The sequence below is a fragment of the Hordeum vulgare genome, chromosome 2H, assembly GCF_904849725.1.
Source record: "Hordeum vulgare subsp. vulgare chromosome 2H, MorexV3_pseudomolecules_assembly, whole genome shotgun sequence".
Classification (NCBI taxonomy): domain Eukaryota; kingdom Viridiplantae; phylum Streptophyta; class Magnoliopsida; order Poales; family Poaceae; genus Hordeum; species Hordeum vulgare.
The window spans coordinates 559,572,249-559,586,098 of record NC_058519.1 but is presented as its reverse complement, the minus strand read 5'-3'; the positions used below and the strand labels follow the sequence as shown (position 1 = coordinate 559,586,098).

General features: G+C 41.7%; 1 protein-coding gene across 1 annotated transcript; it reads right to left on the bottom strand.

Annotated features, from left to right (window-relative positions):
* Positions 1-369: 369 nt before the first annotated feature.
* Positions 370-2,380, bottom strand: LOC123427244. Its single transcript, XM_045111242.1, has 2 exons — positions 2,100-2,380; positions 370-977 (listed from the first exon to the last, which is right to left on the bottom strand). The coding sequence occupies exons 1-2, from the start codon at positions 2,306-2,308 to the stop codon at positions 653-655; spliced, it is 534 nt and encodes a 177-aa protein (XP_044967177.1). The 5' UTR covers positions 2,309-2,380; the 3' UTR covers positions 370-652.
* Between the last annotated feature and the right edge of the window lie 11,470 nt (positions 2,381-13,850).

Below are 13,850 nucleotides of genomic sequence, written 5' to 3'. Positions count from 1 at the left end.
TTATTATTAGATAGGTATAGATACCATAAGTTGTCCTGTTTAGAAACATAATAGATTATAAAAACTGGATTATATAATCTGAGTGAATCCAAACAGGGCCTAAGTACTACAGTTTTTTCGAGAGAGAAAACTAAGGCCCAGTTTGGAACCACAATAGATTATGATAATCTGGATTATGAAGATAGATTATATAATCTGATTTATAAAAATAATCTAGATGGACATGTTTGGATGAGAGATTATATAAACTGTAGTCCAGGTTTTACATTGCATAATGACATGTTTGTCCTCTATGATTTTTTAAAAGAGAACAGTGTTGTGTCGCTCATGAACGAACGATCAGTTCCACTGCACGCTGAGGCGGTCACAAACGAAACAGAATCCCCGTAGAAATTCACAAGTAAGCATAGAAACATGACACGGCGACGGCGACATAAAAACACTACACCTCACACAGATACTACAAGCCACGCACAACGCACAGAGTGCAAGTAACCACACTTCACCATTTCAAACATCCATCGTCTAAGAACACTGCTTGAGATCTCCCACCCAAGTCACAGAAGCGGTGACCTACCACGAACGCGATGCCACTGCGCTACCATTCTGCATTCATCACCTTCCAGGATAGGATAGGATAGGATTCAGAATTTCAGACACATGACTCGTTGGCCTGCTGGAAACGCTCGGCCTGGGCGGCGGCGGCGTCCTCGGAGACGAGCGCCTCCAGCAGCAGCGCCTTCACCTCCCAGGAGTCGAAGGGGAAGCCCGTCCTCGTGTAGGCGTTGATGAGCGCCGCGCTGCCGTGCTTCACCAGCTTCACGAAGGGGCTGCCCACGTCGTCGGTCCTCATCGTGGCCTCCAGCAGGGTCAGCCGCGGCCCGTACTTGTCCATGGACCTGGACCCGAACACCTTGGACACCGCCGCTTCCTGGGGGACGATGTTCGGCCATTGCTCCGCCCCGCTGCTCCAGAACCTGCATGCAGAGTTCCACATTAAGGAAGGCAACGGCTCATTGCAGTGTTGTTACTCTACTCAGAAACTAGGAGTACTTGTAAAAAGAGCCGGTTAACCCTGAACTCGAAATTCTATTCAGACGAGGGCATTCCACATGCTATGTGGTGATTTTTGAGCATCATATTTCCTTCCCTACCAAAGAAAGTAGCTTAAGTTTGCTCATAAGCCACGATAGGATGCACACTTGCCCCACAGTGCACAAAGGCCACATTGACCCACAAGAGCACAGCTTGAACAAAGCAGAGCGTGGCGAGGACGAAACGGAATTGCATGAACGCAATGAATGAAACGGACGTGACTTGTCTTGAACTCTTGATGTTCACAGGACTCGAACCACAGTAGTTAAGATAGTTTGCTGATTCACTACTACTGTGTGCATATTCAGCAGAAGCAAGGTCAATATTCAGATAATACTGCCATGTATATTCAAATAAACTGCCTTGTGGATCGTGGAGTACCACAATACTCGCTTGTTGACAACTTTTCCCTGCTACCCAGGCTATACGGGTACAACTAGTGACTCAAAATGTACCCTGGATATTAGCTAGAAGATACTGTAAAACTTGTCAGGAACATTACATGGACCGTAAATTGAACGCTTTAGCCTTGCACGTACGCCAAAGGATTTCATTCCATAAAAGCAGATTAAAGGTTGTGTGGGCTCGCAAGAGAGAGACCACACCATTCTTGCAACCTAGTGCAGATTCCGCTGGACCTTTTAGGATGAAACCAACGTTTTTAGATCTACGCAGACGCTAAAAGTGGCCACTTTTTTTCAGTCACAATGTAAACCTCAAAATTACATACATTACTGGAACTCCTCTCCCCTCAGAGAGAGGGAGATGCTACCGTTCGTCACAGTCGCGTTGCAATCTCCGTAGTTTCTGCACAGTACTACCTAAGACTCCATACCTAACTTGAATAAGTAGTACTACCAAATTAGCACAGTAGAGTGACTGAGTGGTGACCACTGACCACCCAATGTTGTGCTAGTAGAAGAATCAAGAAAACAAAGATGTACTACTAGTTCTGCAAGGGGAAGCCAAATCCAAGAACTGGGGAGTGGGGAGCGAGTGCTTACTGGGGAGTGCATCGCCCGACCGCTCTGGTGTAGAGGTACCCGGGCCACGCGCTCCTGGCGCCGCCGCGGGCGCCGTCGGCGACCCTGCTGCCCGCTGCCTCCCCCTCGTCGCCGGCGGCTCTACGATGCATCCCATTCGCTGCCCCGAGCGACGAGCACAGGAGGATGAGGATGCAGGCCATGGAACGGATGAGCGGCATGGAACCCATCTCTCTCTCTCTCTCTCTCTGTGTCTCTCTCTCTCTGTTTGTCTGCTTGCTGCAGGCTTTTGGAGTAAATGGAGCCCAATTTTGAAAGCACGACGCTGCGCTGCGCTGTTGCTAGGCTCCGCTCCCTCGGGATGGGCGTGCAAGGGGACCCAAGCGAGACCGCTGTATTTACTTGTCATGCCCTCCGTGTGATGTTTTCGTGGCCTACCTTCTACTCTGCGCAAATTGCACACGGAGTCCTTGGCCAGCCTGCCACAGCTTCAGTCTCAGGCCAAAGCATTCCTGTAAGAATATCAGCAAGTGGAAGTCTCTTTTCGGATAAAAACGCGAGTTCTGCTTTATCCATGAACGTACATGCTCGTGCCTCAAAAGGGTTGCCACAAATAAGGTAGGAGTACTACGGTATGTACAATAATTACATATCATAATAAAATATAGTTTAAGGCATTTATATTATTATTTTTCTTAATGCAAACTAAGACTTATTAAATAATAATAAAAACTCTAATACACATGCACCTATACTTTTCAATCTTAACTTTTCTTAGCTTTTTATACGGGATCATACTTTCTTTTTCTAAGCACCCGTCTGCTGCAATGGTTCATGCTTCCTCGTTCAAACCTATTTTTCGCGACATACGAGTCATCCCGTGAGGCTATGCATTGGTCATGCCTTGAGTAGCTTATTATTTGTGGAGCCACATTTCGAAATCACAATGAAATAATCAATAAAGAAAAAGCACACATCTCTAATATGATAAGCATTCTCATGTGTCATGACCCTTCATAGATGCACGCTCTATATTTTAACATGACAAGCAATTGTCATTTGCCATGAACGATGAGCTTCCAAGACAACGAACAACATGTTGAACAATGAATCGATTGAGGATAGGGTTTTTCAGAATACCAATTTGGAACATCAGATGTGATCCCAAGTCAACTTAGTTGAGTTTATTTGTTAATTCCAAAATCTAAAATCAAATTTGAAGAAATAGCATTATTGATAAGTTTGGACATGATGTCATCAACTAAATTTAAAAGTAAAACGTAAAGAAATAATATTATGAACAAATTTAAAAGAGTTAAATACATCACGGGTGCCTTAACTTGTCATATGCGGTCAGTTTGATGCCTAAAGTTGTAAAATACATGAAAATGGTGCTTTAACTTGTTCGACCGTGCAAATACGGTGCCTCATACCGTATTCGGGTGTAAGCCTTGCCCGTGTGGCGTGCCACCATGTCGGCGGCCCACGAGTCAGTGGCTGGAAGTGAATGAGTAATTTTTTATTTTTATTGAGATGAAAATTTAAAGCTGGGACTTCCTGCTTAATGCAATAAAATGCTGGTCACCGGGCGAAACTAAGTTATACATAGTAGTATTAACTAGAAATATATACACACCAATTTGACGTATCGTTCTGCATTTATTCAACACATTTTCCACATTTTTTATAGAAAAAATTGAGATCTTGTTTAGTTTTCATGATATGTAAATTTTAACAAATAAAAAATACAGTAATTATCGGTAGGTCATTATTGTGTATTTCAAATATCTATTCTATTTTCATTATTGTGTACTTTTAAGAGGTTATTGTGAACGTTTTTAAAAATTTATGTGGATTTAGACAGTTCAACGTATATTGAAAATTGTTTTGTAAATTTATGTATCTTCATGCAGGACCACAAGCACGGACAATTAGTGTGTATCTTCATTGTATTACTATGTTTTTGAGATACACAATTACAGAAAAATTGACAATATAACTGTTTGATGTGTATTAGAAATTAGTGTGTAATAATATTAATTTTAGAAATATATTAAAATATCTTAAAGGTGTTTGTAGAAATGTAAGAACAGTTTTACACAATAACATTTCCAATGCACGTTCAACATTTATAAAAGTATATGTTGTCATTTTTTTGGACGCATGATAAACATCTTTCAAATATAAATTTATAATTTTATAATACACGTGAAACATGTTTCAAAAGCAAAAAGAAAATCAAATGCACCAGCAGATTCCCTAAATCTCCCTTGCTACTAAAATGTTTAAGTAAATTATCTCATGTATTCATCAAATGATGTCTTGTGTGTTGGTTAGCAGAGGTCCCTCGATGAACAATATAACCACGAAGCACAACACCACGTGATGCCTAAAATGGAGAAATAATGTTTACATCTTTTAGAGGGTGAGATAAATAAATTCCTAGGAAAATTCCAACTAGATGCTCTAAATAAACATTAATTTTTGCTTGGTTTATTGGCTAGATTGCAAGGGTGGCACACGTGAGCTCCTTCAGATCCTTTTTTCTTTCTTATTTTTCTTTAATAATTCGCACTGTATCATTACTATAAATTGCATTGTATCTATGATTTGCACATACAGCCGTGCTTGGTGTCGCTAATATGCGGGACCCAAACCTGACAGGTTGGACCCATCAGTATGCATTCGTATATGATACATTTATGAGTAAATAAATAAAATTTGAGGGGGTTGGATGTAAAAAAATGCTTCTGATCACTGACATGCGGGCCGCTATCATACTGGCTCGCTATGCGGGCAAGGCATATGCCTGGATACTGTATGAGGCACCGTATTTGCACAGCCGCACAAGTTAGAGCACCACTTTCATGTATTTTTCAACTTTAGGCACTAAACTGACCGGACATGACAAGTTAAGGCATCCGTGGTGTATTTAACTCAATTTAAAAGTAACAATGGTATCAAGTAGATTAATCTTGAGTATCACTCGTAACAAGCAAACACATGCGTGCTTGTGTTAGGCGAGATTAGGATTGATATCTCGTTAAGACCTCCTCCCCTTCCAATCGTTGCATGATGTCGCAACTCGTGTGAACTTCAGACCCTAGCTCTGTTGCTCCCTGGATCCAACATTGCTCCTTTTCAATCGATGTCATTTGTAGCCAACTACAACTACTCCCTCTGTCATAATTTAGAAGACATGCACGTGTACCTAGATCGTCAATTTGACTTATATAAAATATATTGTTTAACATAAAAATTATATCATTAGAAAATAGAACATTTAAAGTTTCTAATGATATATTTTTTGTTATATATGCCTTTCATTAAGTTGATCAAATTGACGACCTAGGTATATATGCCGGACTTGGAAACTGAGACGGAGGGAGTACTTCACATTGGTGGGTGTTGGCATGCAACGGCGGCGATCGACCCACTCTACACAATGTTGTGTAGATGTATGTTTCTACACATACATATCCTTTATTTACTGGAATCGGAATAGTTGAGAACAAAATGACGAACGGGTGCGTGACACACGGGAGTTGGGGGGAATTTAAGTTCGGTTTCAATCAAGCATCCCTGCTTACTTTCCTTAAAAGCACTAAGCTAGCTAGTAGTTTTTCTTTAAAAAGGAACAAAAGCAAGGTACTTGTTTTTTCTTCACGAAGGACAAAAGTTAGCTAGTAATTTTGCATGGGTAGAAAGGAAAGCATCCCCTATGCTGCCAATAATATATTTTGTGAAAGCATCAAACATTCCTATATAGTCAATATAAATGGGTAAGAAACATATATAATAGACATTTCAAGATACCCCATGTAAAGAAAAGTAGTATATATTTTTAGAAATGGTTAACATGCAAGATAATGGCATATTCGGAATCTACACATTTTTCAAAGCAGTTTTCATATAAAACATGTTAACATGTAATATATTTTCTAGAAATTGTTAACATGCAAGAATAGTAGAACAAAGAGTAGCTCGGATGAATTGGAGCAGCCCATCTGCTAAGCGACCTTTAGGCAAGGCAACTCTATCTTACGCTACACTAGTAGAAAACAGGGATTTGGTTTTTACAAAATCACACCAACAGTCCCGGTCGACTTATAAACCGAGACTAATTCTTGCATATTCTTGCATCAGTCCCGGTTCAAGCGGCTAGGACGTCGGTTGGGCCTCGACGGGCACCAGTTCCGGTTCTTCTAGGAACTTTATTCCCGATTCCCGCCACGAACCGGGACTAAAGGGCCTGGCTCCTGGGGCAACCCCTTTAGTCCCGGTTTGTGACTACAACCGGGACTGAAGGTCTGTCTTGAGTCCTGGTTCTAGAAACCAACTAGGACTAAAAGAATGTCTATATATATGCTCGTCCCTGCCCTCTCACTCCTCTCATTTTTGACCGGCCAGCATGTGGGAGGTGTGTGCTACTTTGTTCTCACCTCCAATGCACATGAGGTGTTCAATGAAATTCCCGATCCACACTTAAGCTTTCTCTCCTCTCCAAGCTCCACCTCCAAGCTTCATTTCCCCCAAGATTTGTTTAGATTTGGCGGTGCATCAACTATCCAAGTGTTCTAAAAAGGTTAGCAACTTCCTCATCACTCACTACTAGTTTAGCTCATTTCAAATGCTCTATAAGTAGTGTGGTTTGCGAGTTTTAGTGGAGGACTGTATGTGTGAGTTTATTTTATTTATATGCACAATTTGAGCTCAAATTAACAATTTAGTTTGCACATGTGTAGGGTGTCGTCCCGTCCTCGTGCCTCACCCCCATCGATCGCCCGTGCCGATCTCGCCGATGGCACCACCGTGGTGAGCCTCTTGTTCTTAATTATCTTTTTTAGAGAAAAAATTCTGACTTGTTTTAATTAGATGTTGTAGAGAGTTGTATGTTGTTCTATGAGAAATATATGTATGAACTTTCTGTATTTATTTTTTCAGTAATAACATTTGATCACTGCTGTACTTTGGTTTTAATGTGATGATGAACTTGTATTAATTTGGTCACTTCTCTATTCATGATGTTCTGTAATGGTTTTTTATATACTTGATTATACAATGCATGCAGATGAACCGGCAATGGATGTACGGTGACCGACGCACCTCCGACTACATTGACGACCTACATAAATTTTTCGAAGTGGCTGAGGCAAACAAGCATAATGGTTTTATGTATTGTCCATGCACTGTTTGTGGGAATACAAAGGATTACTCTTCCTTGAAAACCCTTCACTTGCACCTGTTTCAGAAGAGTTTCATGCCACACTATAATGTTTGGACCAAGCACGGAGAAACAGGGGTTATGATGGAAGACAATGAAGAAGAATAGGATGATGACAACTATAAGGATCCTATGTTCCCTGAATATGTTGATACTACAACGGGGGAAGCTGAAGATCAAGAGGCACCAGATGTGCCCGCTGATGATGATCTTCGTCGAATCATTGTTGATGCACGGAGAGAATGCGAAAGTGAAAGGGAGAAGTTGAAGTTCGATCGCATGTTAGAGCATCACAAAAAAGGGTTGTACCCAAATTGCGAACATGGCAACGCAAAGCTCGGCACCACACTGCAATTGCTGCAATGGAAGGCACATAATGATATATCTGGCAAGGGATTTCGGAAGCTACTGAAAATAATGAAGAACAAGCTTCCAAAGGATAATGAATTGCCTCACAGTACGTACGAAGCAAAGAAGGTTCTCTATCCTCTAGGATTAGAGGTACAGAAGATAGATGCATGCCCTAATGACTACATCCTCTACCGTGGTGAGGAGTACGAGAATTTGAATGCATGCCCGGTATGCAGTGCATTGCGGTATAAGATCATACGAGATGACCCTGATGATGTTGAGGGCGAGCGCTCCCATGAATAGGGTTCCTGCCAATGTGATGTGGTATGCTCCTATAATACCACAGTTGAAACGTGTGTTGGGAAACAAAGAGCATGCCAAGTTGTTGTGATGGCACAAAGAAGGCCGTAAGAAAGACGAATGTTGAGAGTACCCGCTGACGGGTCGCAGTGGAGAAAAATCGAGAGAAAGTGGGGGCACTTTGCAGATGACGCAAGAAACGTATGGTTTGGTTTAAGTGCACATGACATTAATCCTTTTGGGAAGCAGAGCAACAATCATAGCACCTGGCCTGTAACTTTATGCATCTATAACCTTCCTCCTTGGATGTGCATGAAGCGGAAGTTCATTATGATGCCAGTGCTCATACAAGGCCCTAAGCAACCCGGCAACAACATTGATGTGTGACTAAGTCCATTAGTTGAAGAACTTTTACAGTTGTGCGATAAAAAAGGTGTACGTGTGTGGGATGAGCACAAACAGCGGGAATTTAACCTAAGAGCGTTGCTGTTTGTAACCATCAATGATTGGTCTGCTCTTAATAACCTTTCAGGACACACAAACAAGGGATACCACACATTCACGCACTGTTTAGATGAGAATGAAAGTATATATTTGGACAAATGTAAGAGGAATGTGGGACATCCTCGATTTGTTCCGAGCAGGCATCACTTAAGAAAGAAAGGCAAGCATTTTAAAGGTGAAGCAGATCAGCGGAAGAAGCCCCGTCCTCCGTACAGGTGATGTTATATTTGATATGGTCAAGGATTTACAAGTAATCTTTGGAAAGGGTCCTGGCGGACAGTCTATTTCGAATGACGCTGAGGGACACACACCCATGTGGAAGAAGAAATCTATATTTTGGGACCTACCTTATTGGACAGACCTAGAGGTCCGCTCTCCAATCAACGTGATGCATGTGACGAAGAATGTTTGCATGAACCTGTGATACGTCCATTTTGCATCATGCTTTTATGTTCATATTTATTGCTTTTTGGGCTGTTATATTACTTGTGGTACCATATTTATGCCTTTTCTCTCTTATTTTGCAAGGATTATTTGAAGAGGGAGAATTCAGGCAGCTGGAATTCTGGACTGGAAAAGGAGCAAATCCTAGTCCACTATTTTGCACATCTCCAAATGCCCTGGAAATTTATGTGGATTTTTTCTGGATTGTATTAAAAATACTAGGCGAAGAAATCAAGCATTACATCTCTGGTACTCCCATAAATGTTGAGACCAATATCATCAATGTCATAACTCCAGAGGAATACATAAGGGATGTTTATCAGCCTGTTTGAGACCTTGAAAACGAAGATGTATCTGCTTCGGCAAGAAATTGGACTCCAATACTTTTCCAATAGGAAATTTCTTCCGTTTTGGAATTTTTGGAAAATTAGAAAAATAAAAATCAGTCCGGAGAGCGAACGAGGCAGCCGCAAGGGCCCACTCCGCCACCACCCCCCTAGTGGCGGTGGGCAAGCTTGTGGGCACCTCGTGTGCCTCCCGGACTCTGTTTTCTTGCGGAGGACTCCTTCTGGCCCAGAAAAAATCAATATATAGTCGCCCGAAGGTTTTTTCTCCGTATTGCGCAGTTTTCCTCTGTTTTCTTTTCGAGCTTGTTGTCTGCCGCAGATTTAGAGCAAAGATGTCTCAGGAATCTGTTGGGGAGAATGATCTTCACCAAGTTCATGAGGAAGTAGATGCTGATCTGAAAAGAGTAGAAGTCACGGAAGCCAGGGACCAAGCTAAGGAGAAAACCCAAGCTAGGGAGGAAGTTCAACCTGTGTTCAACATTGAAGACGTTGAAGGAGTAGATTTTCTCCAACCCTTCCTCCACGTGCTGTCTCCATCCTTGATTGAACTCTTGTGCCGGTTATTTTATGAAGAAGGATATTGATCACAAGTGGAATTTATTGGAGAGAATCAAACGCAACTCTGAAGATTGGGAGCTGGAGGAAGGTAAGGAGTCAGGTATGAATTTCCAGTTTGACTGCGTTAAATCTTTTGTTGAGACAAACACTTCTAGAGATTTTAGCGCTGAGTATGGACTTGATTCTGAGATAGTAGCTTCTCTTTGTGAGTCTTTTGCTGCTCATGTTGATCTTCCCAAAGAGAAGTGGTTTAAATATCATCCTCCTGTAGAAAGCAACATAGCCAAAACCAATCTAGTTGAGGAGAAAATCATAGCTTTTAGTGATCTTGTTGTTCCTTGTGCTTACACTGAGAAACCACCATACCCTGCTAGGATGAAGGATTATTCTAAAGGTCCAACTGTGATACGTAGGGGTTACATTAGACCACTTGCGCCCCCTGAAGAGATTAGACTTGAACCTAGTGTTGCTATTATCAAAGATCTCTTAGCTAAAGACCTAGATGGGCATGTTATCAAATTTTGTGAGGACTCCGCTAGAATTGCTAAACCTCACGCGAAAGACAAACACGGACCTGTAGTTGGCCTGCCCGTTGTTTCTGTTAAGATAGGAGATCACCGTTACCATGGTTTATGTGATATGGGAGCTAGTGTTAGTGCAATACCCCGTTCTCTATATGATGAAATCAAAGATGAGATTGCACCTGCTGAGTTAGAACCCATTGATTTCACTATTACGCTAGCTAATAGAGACACTATCTGCCCTCTGGGAATTGTGAGAGACGTAGAAGTCCTGTGTGGTAAGACGAAGTATCCTACTAATTTCCTCATCCTTGGTACTGCACAAGATAGCTTTTGTCCCATCATATTTGGTAGACCCTTTCTCAACACTGTCAATGCTCACATTGATTGCATTAAGCAGACTGTCACAGTAAGTTTCGAGGGTGTGTCTCATGAATTTAACTTCTCCAAGTTTGGAAGACAACGCCATGAAAGAGAGTCCTCTGGTAGGGATGAAATCATTTCTCTTTCCTCTATTGCCGTACCTCCTACGGGTCCTTTAGAGCAATATCTGCTTGAGCATGAAAATGATATGCATATGGAGGAGAGAGATGAGATGGACAAAATTGTCTTAGAACAATATCATATTGTCAAGAATAATCTGCCTGTTGAACTGCTTGGGGATCCTCCCCCACCAAAGGGTGATCCTGTGTTCGAGCTTAAACAGTTTCCTGACACTCTTAAGTATGCCTATCTTGATGAGAAGGAGATATATCGTGTCATTATTAGTGCTCTCCTCTCAGAGCGTGAAGAGAAGAAGTTACTAAAAACTCTGAGGAAGCACCGGGCTGCTATTGGATATACTCTTGATGATCTTAAGGGTATTAGTCCTACTCTATGTCAGCACAAGATTAAAACCGATCCTGACTTTAAACCAGTTGCTGATTATCAAAGGAGATTAAATCCTAAGATGAAAGAGGTCGTTAGAAAAGAAATATTAAAGCTCCTGGAAGCAGGAATCATTTATCCTGTTGCTCATAGTGATTGGGTAAGTCCAGTACATTGCGTACCTAAGAAGGGAGGTATCACTGTCGTTCCTAATGATAAGGATGAACTAATCCCACAAAGGATTATTACCGGCTATAGAATGGTGATAGACTTCCGGAAACTGAACAAGGCAACCAGGAAAGATCATTATCCTTTGTCGTTCATCGACCAAATGCTAGAAAGGCTATCAAAGCACACTCACTTCTGCTTTCTAGACGGTTATTCAGGTTTCACGCAGATACCTGTTGCACAATCTGATCAAGAGAAACACTTTCACCTGCCCTTTCGGTACCTTCGCCTATAGACGTATGCCTTTTGGCTTATGTAATGCACCTGCCACCTTCCAAAGATGTATGATGGCTATATTCTCTGACTTTTGTGAAAAGATTGTCGAGGTTTTCATGGATGACTTCTCCGTTTACGGGTCTTCCTTTGATGATTGCCTCAGCAACCTTGATCGAGTCTTACAAAGATGCGAAGAAACCAACCTCGTCTTGAATTGGGAGAAGTGCCACTTTATGGTTAATGAAGGTATCGTCTTAGGACACAAAATCTCTGAAAGAGGCATTGAAGTTGATAAGGCTAAGGTTGATGCAATTGAGAAAATGCCTTGCCCCACAGATATCAGAGGTATACGAAGTTTCCTAGGTCATGTTGGTTTCTATAGAAAGTTCATTAAAGGCTTCTCTAAGATTTCTAGCCCTCTTACCAACCTCTTGCAGAAGGATGTTCCTTTTGATTTTGATGAGGATTGTGAGGATGCTTTCGAAATACTTAAGAAGGCTTTGATAACCGCACCTATTGTTCAACCACCTGACTGGAACTTGCCCTTTGAAATCATGTGCGATGCTAGTGATTATGCTGTTGGTGCTGTTCTAGGACAAAGAGTTGACAAGAAGTTGAATGTCATTCACTGCGCTAGTAAAACTGTAGACAGTGCCCAAAGAAACTATGCCACTACGGAGAAGGAATTTTTAGCTGTCGTGTTTGCATGTGAAAAGTTAAGATCTTACATAGTTGACTCCAAAGTCACTATTCACTCTGATCATGCTGCTATTAAGTACCTTATGGAGAAGAAGGACGCTAAGCCTAGGCTGATCAGATGGGTTCTCCTGCTACAGGAATTTGATTTCATGTTGTTGACCCAAAGGGTGCTGATAACCTTGTAGCAGATAACTTGTCTAGGCTAGAGAATGTCCTTGATGACCCACTACCAATTGATGACAGCTTTCCTGATGAGCAATTAAATGTCATCCGCACTTCACTTAGTGCATCGTGGTATGCCGATTATGCAAACTCTATCGTAGCCAAATACATACCACCCAGTTTCACCTATCAACAAAAGAAGAAATTCTTCTTTGATTTGAGACACTACTTTTGGGATGATCCTCACCTTTATAAGGAAGGAGTAGATGGTGTTATTAGATGTTGTGTGCCTGAACATGAACAGGGACAGATCCTGCAGAAGTGTCATTCCGAAGCCTACGGAGGGCACCATGCTGGAGATAGAACTGCCCATAAGGTATTGCAATCAGGTTTCTATTGGCCCACTCTCTTCAAGAATGCTCGTAAGTTTGTATTGTCTTGTGACGAATGCCAAAGGATAGGGAACATCAGTAAGCGTCAAGAGATGCCTATGAACTATTCACTTGTCATTGAACCATTTGACGTCAGGGGCTTTGATTATATGGGACCCTTCGAGAGTTCCAATGGGTACAGTCACATCTTAGTTGCTGTGGATTATGTTACTAAGTGGGTAGAAGCTATCCCCACTAAAAATGTTGATCACCACACCTCTATTAAGATGCTTAAAGAAGTCATATTCCCAAGATTTGGAGTCCCTAGATACTTGATGACTGATGGCGGTTCACACTTCATTCATGGTGTTTTCCGCAAGATGCTAGCTAAGTATGATGTCAACCATAGAGTTGCATCTCCTTATCATCCTCAGTCTAGTGGTCAAGTGGAGTTGAGTAATAGGGAGATCAAGTTGATCTTACAAAAGACCGTCAATAGATCTCGAAAGAACTGGTCTAACAAACTTGATGATGCACTATGGGCTTATAGGACTGCTTATAAGAATCCCATGGGCATGTCACCGTATAAAATGGTTTACGGTAAGGCCTGTCATTTACCTCTTGAGCTCGAACACAAAGCTTATTGGGCAATCAAAGAGCTCAACTTTGATTTCAAACTTGCCGATAAGAAGCGGTTGTTTGATATGAGCTCGTTAGATGAATGCAGAGCCCAGGCATATGAGAATGCCAGGTTGTTCAAGGAAAAAGTTAAGAGATGGCACAACAAACGAATACAGAAACGAGAGTTCAATGTAGGTGATTATGTCTTGCTATACAATTCTCGTTTAAGATTCTTTGCAGGCAAGCTTCTCTCTAAATGGGAAGGTCCCTATGTTGTCGAGGACGTATATCGTTCCGGTGCCATCAAAATCAATAACACGGAAGGAAATTTTCCTAGAGTGGTAAATGGGCAAAGAATC